This window comes from Chelmon rostratus, chromosome 3 (assembly GCF_017976325.1).
Source record: "Chelmon rostratus isolate fCheRos1 chromosome 3, fCheRos1.pri, whole genome shotgun sequence".
NCBI classification, from domain to species: Eukaryota; Metazoa; Chordata; class Actinopteri; order Chaetodontiformes; family Chaetodontidae; genus Chelmon; species Chelmon rostratus.
This window is the reverse complement of record NC_055660.1, coordinates 826,477-840,813: the sequence shown is the minus strand read 5'-3', so window position 1 is coordinate 840,813 and position 14,337 is coordinate 826,477. Positions and strand designations below refer to the sequence as shown.

The 14,337-nt window shown below is 45.1% G+C and overlaps 1 protein-coding gene across 1 annotated transcript in view; it reads left to right on the top strand.

The window, feature by feature from the left end:
* Positions 1-14,337, top strand: part of kcnh1b (potassium voltage-gated channel, subfamily H (eag-related), member 1b) — a 37,200-nt gene that overhangs the window by 9,572 nt on the left and 13,291 nt on the right. The window contains exons 4-7 of the mRNA XM_041933118.1: positions 111-239; positions 1,406-1,524; positions 5,260-5,652; positions 10,463-10,892. Of these exons, the coding sequence (XP_041789052.1) occupies positions 111-239; positions 1,406-1,524; positions 5,260-5,652; positions 10,463-10,892 (1,071 nt within the window). The remainder of the gene's footprint in view (positions 1-110; positions 240-1,405; positions 1,525-5,259; positions 5,653-10,462; positions 10,893-14,337) is intronic.

Below are 14,337 nucleotides of genomic sequence, written 5' to 3'. Positions count from 1 at the left end.
TCATTACAATGAATTTAATGTTAGTGATTCGGTCCAGAAGTATCAGTGCAGTGATCTGACCCTCGCCTCCTGACAGATTAGTCTTCTGACGGCTGATTTCTGTGCTGCAGGGATGCCGGTTTGGTTTTTCGTGAAGATCGCGCCAATCAGGAACGAGCAGGACAAAGTTGTCCTGTTTCTCTGCACCTTCAGTGACATCACCGCCTTCAAGCAACCGATTGAGGATGACTCTTCGAAAGGTAGGCGGGATGCCTCGTGCCCAACACTTCGCTCCTATTGGCTGTCCACCGCGTCGGTCCACATCGAGTGTCCTTAGTCAAAGCAAAGAACTGCTTTCTTTAAACAGAATTTTATTGGCTTTCAACAGAAACAAGAATTATACATTTTGTCATCATATCATATAAATAAAATAAGATAGTGACGTCTCTTCATTTCCAAGTGTTGTTGTATACAATCCCAACAAGTTTAACATTTCACAATAGTTCACAGTGATGCATGAAACGGCAGTTTTAGCAGCACTGAAGTAAAGTGATGGAAGAGAAATACACTCTGAGTTCATTGACGTCCACAGGTCAAACTAAGACGCCCACACTTCAGTAGAGGACAGAGCTGCACTGATTCTCTCATGAGGGACAACCCTAAATGTCTCCCTGCACCATGATCTGGCAGCAGGTGGCTCATCCCTGGTCCAGCTCATCAAAATACAGTTTCTAACAGTAATTGGTCTCATAGTTTGAGCTGTAAACAGGTTAGAGTCACTTCCTTTGAGAGAAGGCCACGAATGAAAGGCCGGAGTCTCCTAACCCTCAGAAAGATGCCACTCACAGAAGCTTTTAATCAGTTTATCAAGAGTAATGATAATAGACTCTCTTTGACACTCATCAAACAGCAGTGACGGTGTTATGTGTATGTGGTTTAGTATCTTATACTGTGTCTCTCAGTCTATTACAGGCACGTCAAACTGATTCCATAAAGGGCATAAAGGTTTTCGTTCCAACCAAGGAGGAGCACACCAGGCTGGAATCAATTAATCAGCTGATCTCAGTCTTCAGCTGATAACTAAGTGAACCCTTGATGTTGATTGGTTGGCCTGGTGTGCTCCTCCTTGGTTGGAGTTTGACGTGCCTGGTCTATGACATGTGAAAGTGGACCTAAACACTCAAATGGAGCGAAGAACTTCTAGAAACTGTGAGAACGAGACATTCGGCATCACAATATAGCAGCAGTCGTTTTGATGAAGAGACATTTCCAGGAGGGTTAATCCAGAGTTCATGACGGGTCTTAAAGCTTCAGGTTCATTTAAAGTTATTTTTTCTGGATCATCGGGAACATTTTGTCACCAGAGGTGGATTCAGCCTGTCCTGTTTCATGTTCATGAGCTCTCAGTCTTCTGTCTGGTTGGCAGGTTGGGGTAAATTTGCCCGTCTGACTCGAGCATTGACCAGCAGCCGAGGAGTCCTTCAGCAGCTCGCTCCGGCCGTCCATAAAGGAGAGAACGTCCACAAACACTCCCGGCTGGCAGAGGTGAGATCTCACCACAAACCAGCCAATCAAACAGCACATTTCCATCTCCTGTGGTAACCTGGTTACTGTAAAAGCTGCCAAAGACGCTCATAGTGTTAAATGTACCTGACCTGAAATAACGGAGACTAAACCTGATACGCTTTATTTTAGAGGAGCTACTTGATCCAGATGCTGAAGGTCCTGATTCAGAAATATCCTGATCATCTTAAATTATTGATCTGATATGAATGAAAATTCAACTCCTCAAACTGTCATGTGATCAGCTGATGCTCCTCTGATAGAGAAGACGTCTCACTCTGTTGAGCTGAAGTACAGAAACTTTCCAGTCGTTCAGAGCAGTGACAGATGGGGGGTCTTCACACCCTCACAGATGATCTCTGATGGGTTCAGACACACAAACCGCTGATACGAGACGTTGCTGCGATCTGAACGCTGTCTGCACTCAGCTGTGATGATCAGAAATGAGAGGAGAGATTAAAGATTCAGGGATGATACAGATCTGTTTATTCTTCATCTGCTCTGGTACACAGTGATGCTGCACTGCAGCGGTGGACAAACACTGAGCAGAGGCCTCAACCTCATGTTTTATAAATGATGGCAGTAATGGTGTTTACCGCTGCTGACACCACACATTGACTGATATAACAAAAAGACTGTGAACCTACAGTATTGGTGTTTTTATTCTGTCATTAGAGGAGAAGAACTTTGGATTGAATTGATCTGACACCAAGCCAACAGCATCAGCAGCTCAAAGTAGCTGTGACAGGCTGCCTTCCTGTTATTACAGTGTTCAGACGGGCTGATGGATGGAAGCAGCTCCTGTTCTTTACTGTCCGCCTGCTTTCAGGCCGGGTCCACCACCCTGTTATTAAAAATGGAATCTGGCCCCGTTTCTTCCTGAGCTCTCATCCGTCATCGGAGATCCACCAGAGCTCCTGTCAGAAAACATTTTACTTTTCATTGAAGGTTCAGAGATGATTTAAATATCTGGAACATTAAGAAGAGGAAGTGAAGCTGCAGTGAAGTGACAGCTGGAGTGTCTTTAGTTCACATAATGAGACGAACGAACCAGAATACACCATGGGTTCTCATTGCACTGTGAAGATGGAACAGCACTGTTCACCTCCACCCACACCTCCACCCACTGTTCACTGTTCACCTCCAACCACACCACTGTTCACCTCCACCCACACCTCCACCCACACCACTGTTCACCTCCACCCACACCACTGTTCACCTCCACCCACACCTGACTGTTCACCTCCACCCACTGTTCACCTCCACCCACACCTCACTGTTCACCTCCACCCACACCTCCACCCACACCACTGTTCACCTCCACCCACACCTGACTGTTCACCTCCACCCACTGTTCACCTCCACCCACACCTCACTGTTCACCTCCACCCACACCACTGTTCACCTCTACCCACTGTTCACCTCCACCCACACCACTGTTCACCTCCACCCACACCTCACTGTTCACCTCCACCCACACCACTGTTCACCTCCACCCACTGTTCACCTCCACCCACACCTCCACCCACACCTGACTGTTCACCTCTACCCACACCTCACTGTTCACCTCCACCCACACCACTGTTCACCTCCACCCACACCTCACTGTTCACCTCCACCCACTGTTCACCTCCACCCACACCACTGTTCACCTCCACCCACACCTCATTGTTCACGTCCACCCACACCTCACTGTTCACTTCCACCCACACCACTGTTCACCTCCACCCACTGTTCACCTCCACCCACACCACTGTTCACCTCCACCCACACCTCACTGTTCACCTCCACCCACATCACTGTTCACCTCCACCCACACCTCACTGTTCACCTCCACCCACAACACTGTTCACCTCTACCCACTGTTCACCTCCACCCACACCACTGTTCACCTTCACCCACACCACTGTTGACCTCTACCCACTGTTCACCTCCACCCACACCACTGTTCACCTCCACCCACACCTCATTGTTCACGTCCACCCACACCTCACTGTTCACCTCCACCCACACCACTGTTCACCTCCACCCATATCACTGTTCACCTCCACCCACACCACTGTTCACCTCTACCCACTGTTCACCTCCACCCACACCACTGTTCACCTCCACCCACACCTCATTGTTCACGTCCACCCACACCTCACTGTTCACCTCCACCCACACCACTGTTTACCTCCACCCACACCTCCACCCACACCACTGTTTACCTCCACCCACACCTCCACCCACACCACTGTTCACCTCCACCAACACCTCACTGTTCACCTCCACCCACACCTCCATCACCTTGTTGTTGTTTTGAGGTGGAGGAGGTGGAGAAATGTACACACTCCAGCGACCTTTTGGAAAGGTCCGGTTTTCTTTTCCTTTTCTTCTGAACCATTCTGGTGTGCTTTCACCCCCCCACATCACGTTTGACAGGGTAAATGTTGTGTATGTGCTTCAAGCGCAGGGCGGTTTACTCTCGAGGGTCATGTGACTGATTAGCATTAGCCGGGCTAGCACTATCGCTAGTGACATAGTCTGCCAGCATGTTTGACCCGTGGACTGAAGCTCAGGTCTTCAGGAAACACGTGTGCTGTATCCCTCGACTCGTATGTTCAGTCATCTGGTTGAGTTGTGTGTCGACTGTTTCTCTGAAACTCTGATTCGTTCGTTTGTTTCCCACGTTATAGTATTTCTCTTCTTGGAGCTCGTTTGTCAGACACGGGATGTATCAGAGGATTAAGGTGTCTTCACACAGCTGGAGATCACCTGTAATATTTCTTTGTTTGGTTCTATTTTCAGTCCCACAGCTGACAGCATGATCACATTTATTCTGTACCTGAGATCTAAACACAGTGGACAGACTAGAACCAGTCAGCTCTGCAGTTTCAACGTATTCTCCAGGCCTGTAACAGCGACACTGTGGAGGAAATGATTCCTCAAGCGTGTTTCATCACAGCGTGTGACATTTTATAATAATATAATATTATACAATTTATTTATTCTTTCTCTTTTCATTTTTATTTAGTTTAATTACATGTTATTTTGTTAAATATGTTTTCTGTAAAATAAGCTCATGTTGACCCTGCTCAGATCTCAGTCTCAGATCACAGATCAGAAGTTCTGTTCCACATAAATCCCTGTTTCTTTTTCTCACAATTAGTTTTAATTCAAAAAACAAAAAATTGAACTCTTTTGCTTCATTTCAAGTCAAATGTGTTTTTAGCCACATTAACGACGCAGCTCTGAGTGGTAATGACTGTCTGTCCACTGCTTTGGTCCAGACTAGGGTGTTGTGGTGAAATGTGGTTCAGACCTTCTTGTTCCCCTCAGGACCAGCTGCAGTAACTTTATTGATCCTCTGATTGTCATCCAGCACCATCATCATTGTTAACGTGTCCAATACTTTACTACCTTTAATACCTGCAGGACTCATGAGATGCCCAGCAGCCTCAGCTGTGTTTACAGCTAATTAGCTAATGCTAGCCTGCGAACATGCTAAAATAAGATGGTGAACAAGTCAAAGTACAGAACTGTTAGCAAGCTAATGTTTTAAAAACATTAAAACATCGTTGAAACACGTAGAACGACCCGTTTCCATTGTTGTTTACAGCGACCTCCTGTGGTCGTATGAATAATGACTGTTGCTGCTTCTTCCTCTGTGTGGATACGATGACTTTGTAAGCACAGAACAAACCGCAGCTTGATGCTCTGTTTATCATGGCACAGGTTCTCCAGCTGGGCTCAGAAATCTTGCCTCAGTACAAACAGGAAACGCCGAAGACGCCGCCGCACATCATCCTGCACTACTGCCTCTTCAAGACCACATGGGACTGGGTCATCCTCATCCTCACCTTCTACACCGCCATCATGGTGCCTTACAACGTCTCCTTCAAGACCAAGCAGAACAACGTCACCTGGCTGGTGGTGGACAGCATCGTGGACGTGATCTTCCTTGTCGACATCGTCCTAAACTTCCACACCACCTTCGTCGGCCCGGCAGGAGAGGTCATCTCCGACCCAAAGCTCATCCGCATGAACTACGTCAAGACCTGGTTCGTCATCGACCTGCTGTCCTGCCTTCCTTATGATGTCATCAACGCCTTCGAGAATGTTGACGAGGTCAGTGGGCTTTTGTTTTTTAAAAATAACGGCTTCCTTTAACAACAGGAAGTAAACAAAGTGCAGCACACGCCCACCATGTTAGCGACCGTCGAGTCATTTGAAATTGAATTCTGGTGCACCAGATGTCCATCAGGACACATCCAGGTTCCACTATAGGGCCGATTCAAATCTCAAGAATCGGTTCGATTCGATTCGGGTTCGTGTTATTAAAACCGTTTTTTTTAGCTGTTTCCTGATTGTCTAGTTGTGCAACATATTAATAATAGTTTTTATTGACATTTGGCAGCAAATTAATGAAGTATTGGCAGTTAGTGATGGTTATAAGGCAAGGACCAATCCCCCTCCCACAACATTGATAGACGAGTTTTTTACAGACATGATGTTCGGCAGAATTATTGATGCATTATTAAAAATATGACTAAGAATAATAAAAGAATAAGACTTTCAATTGCTTTCAAAATGCGAACATGTAAACTGGACATTTAAAACTGAACTGTAAACTGTCTAAAAGTCACATCAAAGCTTTGGTGCATATTGGTTAACCAACATTGGTTAATTATGGCTATCGTAGTCAGGGGGCGTGGCCGAAGTAACAGCGGTATTCCACTCTCTGCGTGCCGTCATGAAAGATGAATGAAACGTCAATGAAAGAATATGGATATTTGCTAAATAATAGGGAATTAAAATATTAATCAAACGTGGTTAATGTGATTTCTGCTCCTGACCCTCAGCGCTGTGCGCCGTCACCTGCACCTTTACGCAGGATAAACTGTCATCTGTGAGCGCGCTAAAATAAAATACATTTTAAATAAATGCTCATTAATTATTTACAGGAGCTGCATCAGAGGGATGAAAGGGTTACACGTTTTAATCCGGTGCGCCTTATAGTGCGGAAAATACGTATATAAATGTATAAAAAATCGATCTTTGGCTGAGGATGGATTCATATAATGAGCTTGTTACTTTCAGCAGTTTCTATATTTCAGACCAGACTGATCGATTCAGCAAATCAACAAATTCATGAGCGTTTAATCTACAAATCTATGAAATCCACAAATAACAAATCACATCTGATGATTGTAGGTCAGTGTTACTCATGTTCCTTCATCACCATGAACACACACACTGTAGTTTATTCTGACTCGTCACACACACACACACACGCACACACACACACACACGCACACACACACACACACAATGTGGATTCATCCGCCGCTGAAAATAGTCCCCGATCACATGCACCTTTTCCTCCTGTTTGTAGCAGCAGTTTTAGGAAATTACTTATTAAAAAATGAAAAAACATATCTTTGAAGTATCTATATGAGGTATTTTTTGTCTTGAGAGAAGGAGTGTGATACTGTACATTGCAGGTATTTTTGTTTTCGTGGGATTTGGTGACTCAAACAAGAACAAAAACAAATGAACAGTAATTATTTGTATTGTATAATAACAATAAGACTTTTTCATGAATTAAAATTCAATGCATAATTAATATTAGAACATTATTTACAGAACTGAAAACATGCAGTAATGCATGGCAGATGATGTTGCAGCAGGTTTGAAGTCTCTTCCTGTGCTGAAGTGAAGCTCAGTTACTCTGTAAAGATCAGCCACTCGGTCTGTGCAGCTGAGGCATGAAATGAAAGAGAAACGTAGCGTGAACGCAGGTCGTGGACGCTGAGTCAAATCCACATGATGGAGAGGACTGTTTAACATTCATCCAGTGACTCCGCAGCATGTAATGACTTCCTGTAGACGCAGAGAGGACGGGCCTGACTGAGCACCGCTGAACTGCTGACATGTCAAAAATGCAAAACCTGCAGCGCAGCAGCACGAATATGTTTTCCATCAGGCCGGGCTCTTTGCTCCGAGGATCCTCGTTAATATCCAGTTTATCTTCAGCTGCTGTGAGATGAGCTGAGAACACAGCAGTCTGGTACAGACCGGGTCCGATCCTGAACCAGAACTGAGACACATCACAAACAAGAGATTTTCTGCTGCTTTTGTTTTTGCCTAAAATTATATTTGGGAGAAAATCGCCTCATGTCTTGATGGTTTTATGATAATTTTCCAAACATATTTTCTGCTGTGTGCTGCTCAAACACTGAAGAGTTCCACTTTAACTGTGGCTCATCCAGCCCCCCCAAATCAGACATATCAAACTGACTCTAGTGGAGTTCAGTTTGTCATGTTGTACCTGTGGTTCTGTCTGAGATTAGTTTTTATTTAGATGTTTGAACTTGATTTTCATATTTTCAGCTGAATATTTGAGAAGAAACAGAAACAGATAATAAACCCTCACACGGCCCGATCAGCCTGTGAACCGGATCAGATCACACCTGCAGTTCTGATCTAATGAGAACAGTTTCAGTTCACACACAACAGAATTCACAGAGGTTCTGATTCAGTAATGAATCCTGCAAGAACTGAGGGCAGAGGAAGAAGAATGAGGAAGAGGAGTTCTTTCATTGCTCGGTTCAAAGCTCACAGGACATGAAGAGACGGTGAGGTCGTGTTACAGTGCAGTCAGGACTCCCGTCTCACCAAAAGGTTTATTTTAAGATCACGAGGAAACAGTTTTTGTTGGGTCCAGCTCAGCGTGGAGTCGATCCTCTCAGACCGGAGACGACGAGGAAGAGACGCTCGTCCTGTTATCAGTAACCTCTGCGGCAGTCAGAGCGGTTTGAAAGGTCATTCCTCAGCGTGTTCGGACGATTCGTTAGCTTAAGAAACGGAGGAAGAAATAATGATTTTTAGCTTTTCATCATCGAAGAATCAGTTTTTATCACTGGAGGAAAACAAAGCTCGTTACGTCACAAGCATCAGATGATCATGTCGTGTTCGCAGTAATGAGTCCTGTCCTGGACGGGCTGCCGCAGAGGAGAGAAAAGTTGATAAAGGAGATGGACGTGTTTGGATTTAACCCAAATCAACCTTTTCATTCTCTCCTCGGTCACAGTGTCGAGGCTCCGCGTCTCTCAGCACTGAAGGCTGCTGATGGAGGAGCAGTGCATTGTGGGTGTTTCCCCAGTGAGGAAACAGTGTTGTTGATGAGAGGAGCTGGAGAGGCGGCTGAGTGGTCTGATGAGAGGCTGCAGTGGTCAGAGCCGTCACACATGGAGAGGAAGTGTCTGTGGAGCTGCTGCACGCTTCATACGAGCTACATACATCCTTCATACATCCTTCATACATGCTTCATACGAGCTTCATACATCCTTCATACGAGCTTCATACATCCTTCATACACGCTTCATACGAGCTTCATACATGTTTTATACATCCTTCATACATCCTTCATACATCCTTCATACATCCTTCATACATCCTTCATACATGCTTCATACGAGCTACATACATCCTTCATACATCCTTCATACATCCTTCATACGAGCTTCATACATCCTTCATACATCCTTCATACGAGCTTCATACATCCTTCATACGAGCTTCATACATGCTTCATACATCCTTCATACATCCTTCATACATGCTTCATACATCCTTCATACATCCTTCATACAAGCTTCATACATCCTTCATACATGCTTCATACGAGCTACATACATCCTTCATACATCCTTCATACATCCTTCATACGAGCTTCATACATCCTTCATACATCCTTCATACGAGCTTCATACATCCTTCATACGAGCTTCATACATGCTTCATACATCCTTCATACATCCTTCATACATCCTTCATACATGCTTCATACATCCTTCATACATCCTTCATACGAGCTTCATACATCCTTCATACATCCTTCATACATCCTTCATACATCCTTCATACATGTTTCAGACTTTATCCTTCCTGATGGAGGAGGGGGATTTAAGAGCAGCTGCTGAATACAACCACTGATCTCAGTTAAAAACCAGTCAGATTACATAGTATGACTCATATTTTACTTCATACCAGAATTCTGGCCTCTGATTGGCTGCATTCTTTTCAGATAACCACTCAGCTCCTTGTCATTTCTGCTTTTAATTCTCTTTTTATTCTGTAGTTTTTTATTTTTACTTTTTTAAAATGTGTTGACTTCAAAACAAGAGATAATAAGTAACATGTAGAGCTTTAGTTTTAATAGTTTTTTTATTTTTAAGTAGTTATGAGGAAGGAAATAAATAAAAAGCACAGCAATAAAATACCAAAACAAATGAATATCACAGCCGTGAAGAAGACTACACATACAGCAGGAATCAACTCATAACTGCGTCCTGAGAATATGAACACAGGTGAGAGAAGACTGAGCTCATCAGATATCATTTCTCTTTTTGATTCTGTTTGATGTAAAGACCTTCGTCGTCATCAGGTTAATGAATGTGGTAGAGGAGCTCCTTCATCACAGAACAGGAAACAGCTGATCACTGATCAGGTGATCTTCTACAGTTTACAGTCCAGTTAGAGGACTCCCTCAACCAATCAATCAGTCAATCAATCAACAAAACGACCAACCAGGAGGAGTCAATCAATCAATCAATCAATAAAGTCAACCACCGGGGGGCGACTGAGGGACTGTGGTGGTCGTACGGAAACTTCCTGTCATGTCGGCTTCATATGATGAAGGAGTTCAGTTTTATCATGAAATGAGATTTTTATTAAACCAGAGTTTAGAAATAAACTTAAACTTGAGAAAAGAACAAAAGTGGAATCTAAATCCACCGTCACACACACGTCGTCATGGTTACTGATCATAGTTCGTATCAGGTTCTGTTGTCAGAGGGAAAACCTGCTGCTGAAACTCACCGACGCTCGTTAACGTCTCTGTCATCTCTTTCTTCCTCCTCCTCTTCCTCTGCAGGGGATCAGCAGTCTCTTCAGCTCCCTCAAAGTGGTCCGCCTGCTGCGTTTGGGTCGGGTCGCCAGGAAGCTGGACCACTACATCGAGTACGGGGCCGCCGTGCTGGTTTTACTGGTGTGCGTGTTCGGCCTGGCGGCTCATTGGCTGGCCTGCATCTGGTACAGCATCGGAGACTACGAGGTGATCGACGAGGACACCAACAGGGTGAGGATGGACAGCTGGCTGTTCCTGCTGGGGGAGACGGTGGGGACGCCCTACAGGTTCAACGCCTCGGGCTCGGGCCGCTGGGAGGGGGGACCCAGCAAAGACTCGGTCTACATCACCTCCCTGTACTTCACCATGACCAGTCTGACCAGCATCGGCTTCGGAAACATTGCGCCCAACACGGACGGAGAGAAGATCTTCGCCGTGGCCATGATGATGATCGGATGTGAGTCGCTTCCTTTCACACTTTTTAATCTGAACAAAGCAGCATCACACCAGGTAGCAGAGGTGAGCCCCCTCTGAACTGAAACATAATGCATGGAAATGACAGCAAGGGAGACTTCAAGACTAACAGAGACTCCTCTCACACCCCCGTTAATACACCCTGATCCAACAAGTCTGTTTAAAACATCATTAAAACCAGAATCAGTCATTAACAATCATTTCCAGAAGTGTTCCTGAGTCCAGGTATTAATCTCTTTATCCAATCATGTCGCTCCATCCTCGCTGTGAACCACTGAGCCTTTCAATCATGATGCTCTCACCTGTTACCAATCAGCCTGTTTACCTGTGGAATGATCCAAACAGGTGTTTTTGGAGCGTTCCATCTTTCTCAGTCTTTAGTTGCTGCATCAGATCCAGAATCAGCAGATATTTACAGGAATCACTGAAGCTGATGAGCTCAGACAGTAAATATATCGACTTTGTGCTGTTTCCAGGTCAGTTTCTGTCAGAGAGGATCAGCAGGTGATCACATTCGGTTTGACTGATGTTCACGCAGCGTCCCAGCTGTGCTGGAGTCGGGGTTGTATAACAGTATTGATTAGTTCAGCTTTAACGCTCTGCACAAACACAGACTTCAACACGTCCTGCTGCAGTCAAAGCGACTCATTCTTTCCAGTGTTAGAGTAATCTGGGGGGTTGTCTATGCATGAATACATATATGAATGAGATGCAGGAGTTGTTCACTGTCACAGAAAGTTTGCATGTCGCAGACTTTGTCCTTCGTCTGTCTTTTCTCAGCACATTGACTGTGACGTCCCACAGTCCCTCTGTACATAAGTCAGCAATCAGACTAATAATTACTATCATCAGTTATTGATGGTTGAGCCGTCTGAGTCTGATTGAACTCACGGTGCAGATCAGGGCTGTCGCGTTTCACTTCAAATTTTAACTTTCTTACAAACGAGGGAAAAATTCAGTGTTTAACTGTTTTATTTTTTTATTAAAGTGAACAGGTCGTCAACACAAACATCTGATGTGATCTTTGCTTTGGAAACACTGCTGACAGCCACAGTGAACATGAACATCACAGCTGTCTGTCCATCATCATTTAAAGGAGCAATCAGCCGTTTCCTCACCATGTAAAGTTGGCAGGTTAACGTGTCAAAGAGCTCGAGTTAAACATGAAAATCAGCTTTCATCGGATATTATGACAGCTCATGTTACTGATGTAAAGGCAGCAACAGAAAACATGGCTGACTTGTTGGTGTTTGTTCCTGCCAGTCACTGTGAGGATGATGAGCAGTGGCAGTCTGTGCTTCCTCCTCCCTGTTATCTGAAGCTGTGAGCTCCGTCTGTCTGCTCCGTCTGCACCACAAACACACCTCCTCCATCGGCTCACACAAACAGCTAAACATCCTGCGTTATCGTGAATCGGTCTGGTTGATTGTTCCTGAGTCGTGTGATCAGTTTGAGCAGATTTTGACTGATTGTTAGTGGATCGGTGAAGCAGCAGATGGTAACAGATTTAGCAAAAGAAGAGAAGTAATAAAAACGATTCCACGGATCACGTTGGTGTCACGTGACAGCGTCAGCGAGCTAATCAGAGTAAATTCAGTGTATCACTGAGAAAAGAAAAGGTCCTACAGTGTCGTTCCTGTGCCTTCATGCATCCCAGAACAGTTTGGTCACACTGCTGTCTGCATTTCATCAGAAGAGACAAACTTCATTGGTTGTTAGCTAAGCCCCGCCTACCATTGGTTAGTATTGCTATGAGGCTTTCAAGAGCAGATCAAAGTATCCCCCTGATTACACAGACGAGTAGTATTAGAAGTATGATGAAATCTAAAATCGGACTGTTATTTCATGCTAACCCCTTTTGGCTGCTTAGCTTAGCTTCTGCTTGTTGCAGTATTACACAGTCGATGTAACTGTAGCTGTGAACAGTAACTTGAATAACTTGTAACCCCACAAAATAATGTAGTTAGTCAATGATGTGCTCTGCAAATGTAGCTGTCAGTTACTGTTAGTAAGCTAGTTAGCCGGCCGTGGCTAACATTATGCGTTGAGGTCAGACCAGATAGACACTATGTCCTCATACATCAGTGTGTTTTTGCTTTCAGCCTCTTTGTGTGAAGACTATCTCTCTGACTGCAGCTCTATGTTCACAAGGTGTATATGGTCGCTGAGCTATGATTGGACAGTTGCTGTTTGAGGGAGGGGCTTTGCAGCTGCTCATGCTATAGTGTGTAAACTGGTCCAGATGTGTGCAGGAGCCCGACACCGTCAGCGGTTTATTGTTTGACCTTCACTGCTGGCTGCTGCTGCTGCTGGCCTGTGCCGGTCTCTCCTGGTCTGCAGGATCTCACTGTAAAACCCGCGGCCCTGCAGTCCGGTCCCAGTGAAGCTCCTCACCGTTCTACAGATTTAGAAAAGCATGTCTGCCGCGATCCAAACAGACGGTCGGCCTCTCTGTTAGCAGTCGTCTCCTCTGCGATGTGATGAGCCCTGACACACCGCGGCCTGCTGCGGTGGAGTTCCTCTCTGAAATATTAACTATACTGTCAGATCGGCTGGACTCGCGTCGTCCCTGCTGTCTGCTGCGGTCTGCACGCATCCAGCCGCTCAGCAGGACGCCTGATTCAGCCTGAAAGCTGGAGGTGACTGCACTGATCCTGCAGCTCTGCACAGTGATAGTTTAACCCCACAGACAGTAATACATGTCTGAACCATGAAGTAACTATGGACTTCAGTCTTAAATTAACCTTCAGCTGTCAACAGTTTACCACCTGAAGTAGTTTTCAGCTTGGAAACCCCCCCAGATCCAGTGAGCGCCACAGGGGACTAACAGTCATCCAGTCGACACCGTGGGCGGGACTAACACCGCTGTCATGCTGTTGACAAACGGTGTCAAGATATGGGCCAAAACCAAGGTGGAGTAATAATAGTAACCATGGTGACCGCTATAGCCAAGATAGACGCTGTTATAGAGGCTGTTCTCAGAATGACTGCTGCTGTTCTGTTACTAATACTATTAAGTACTAGTATTACAGTAACAGATATTCTCCAGAACGTGTGAACTTCAGGGTGGATACATGCAGACACAGTTTTTACTAACATGTGCAGTCAGTGCAGCTGCAGCTGATCATACATTTAGCAGAGCAGACATCTGTGCAGGGGTCTGCAATGGCAGCTGGTTGTTAGCAGCAACATTAAAATGCTAGCGTTCAGTGTACAGTATGTAGACAGTTTCTAGCTGTGAGGGCAGTGTGGAGGTTTTCCAGAACAGCTGCAGGTAAAAGCTTTTCCTCACTGAGCTGCAGGATGAAGAGCTTTAATGTTGACAATTTGTCTCCTTCATCGGAAGCTGCTGTCGTCTCGCGTCACATCAGGATCTACAGTCTGGATCACACTCAACCTTCCAGAGAAACTTCATCAGACATCACCTC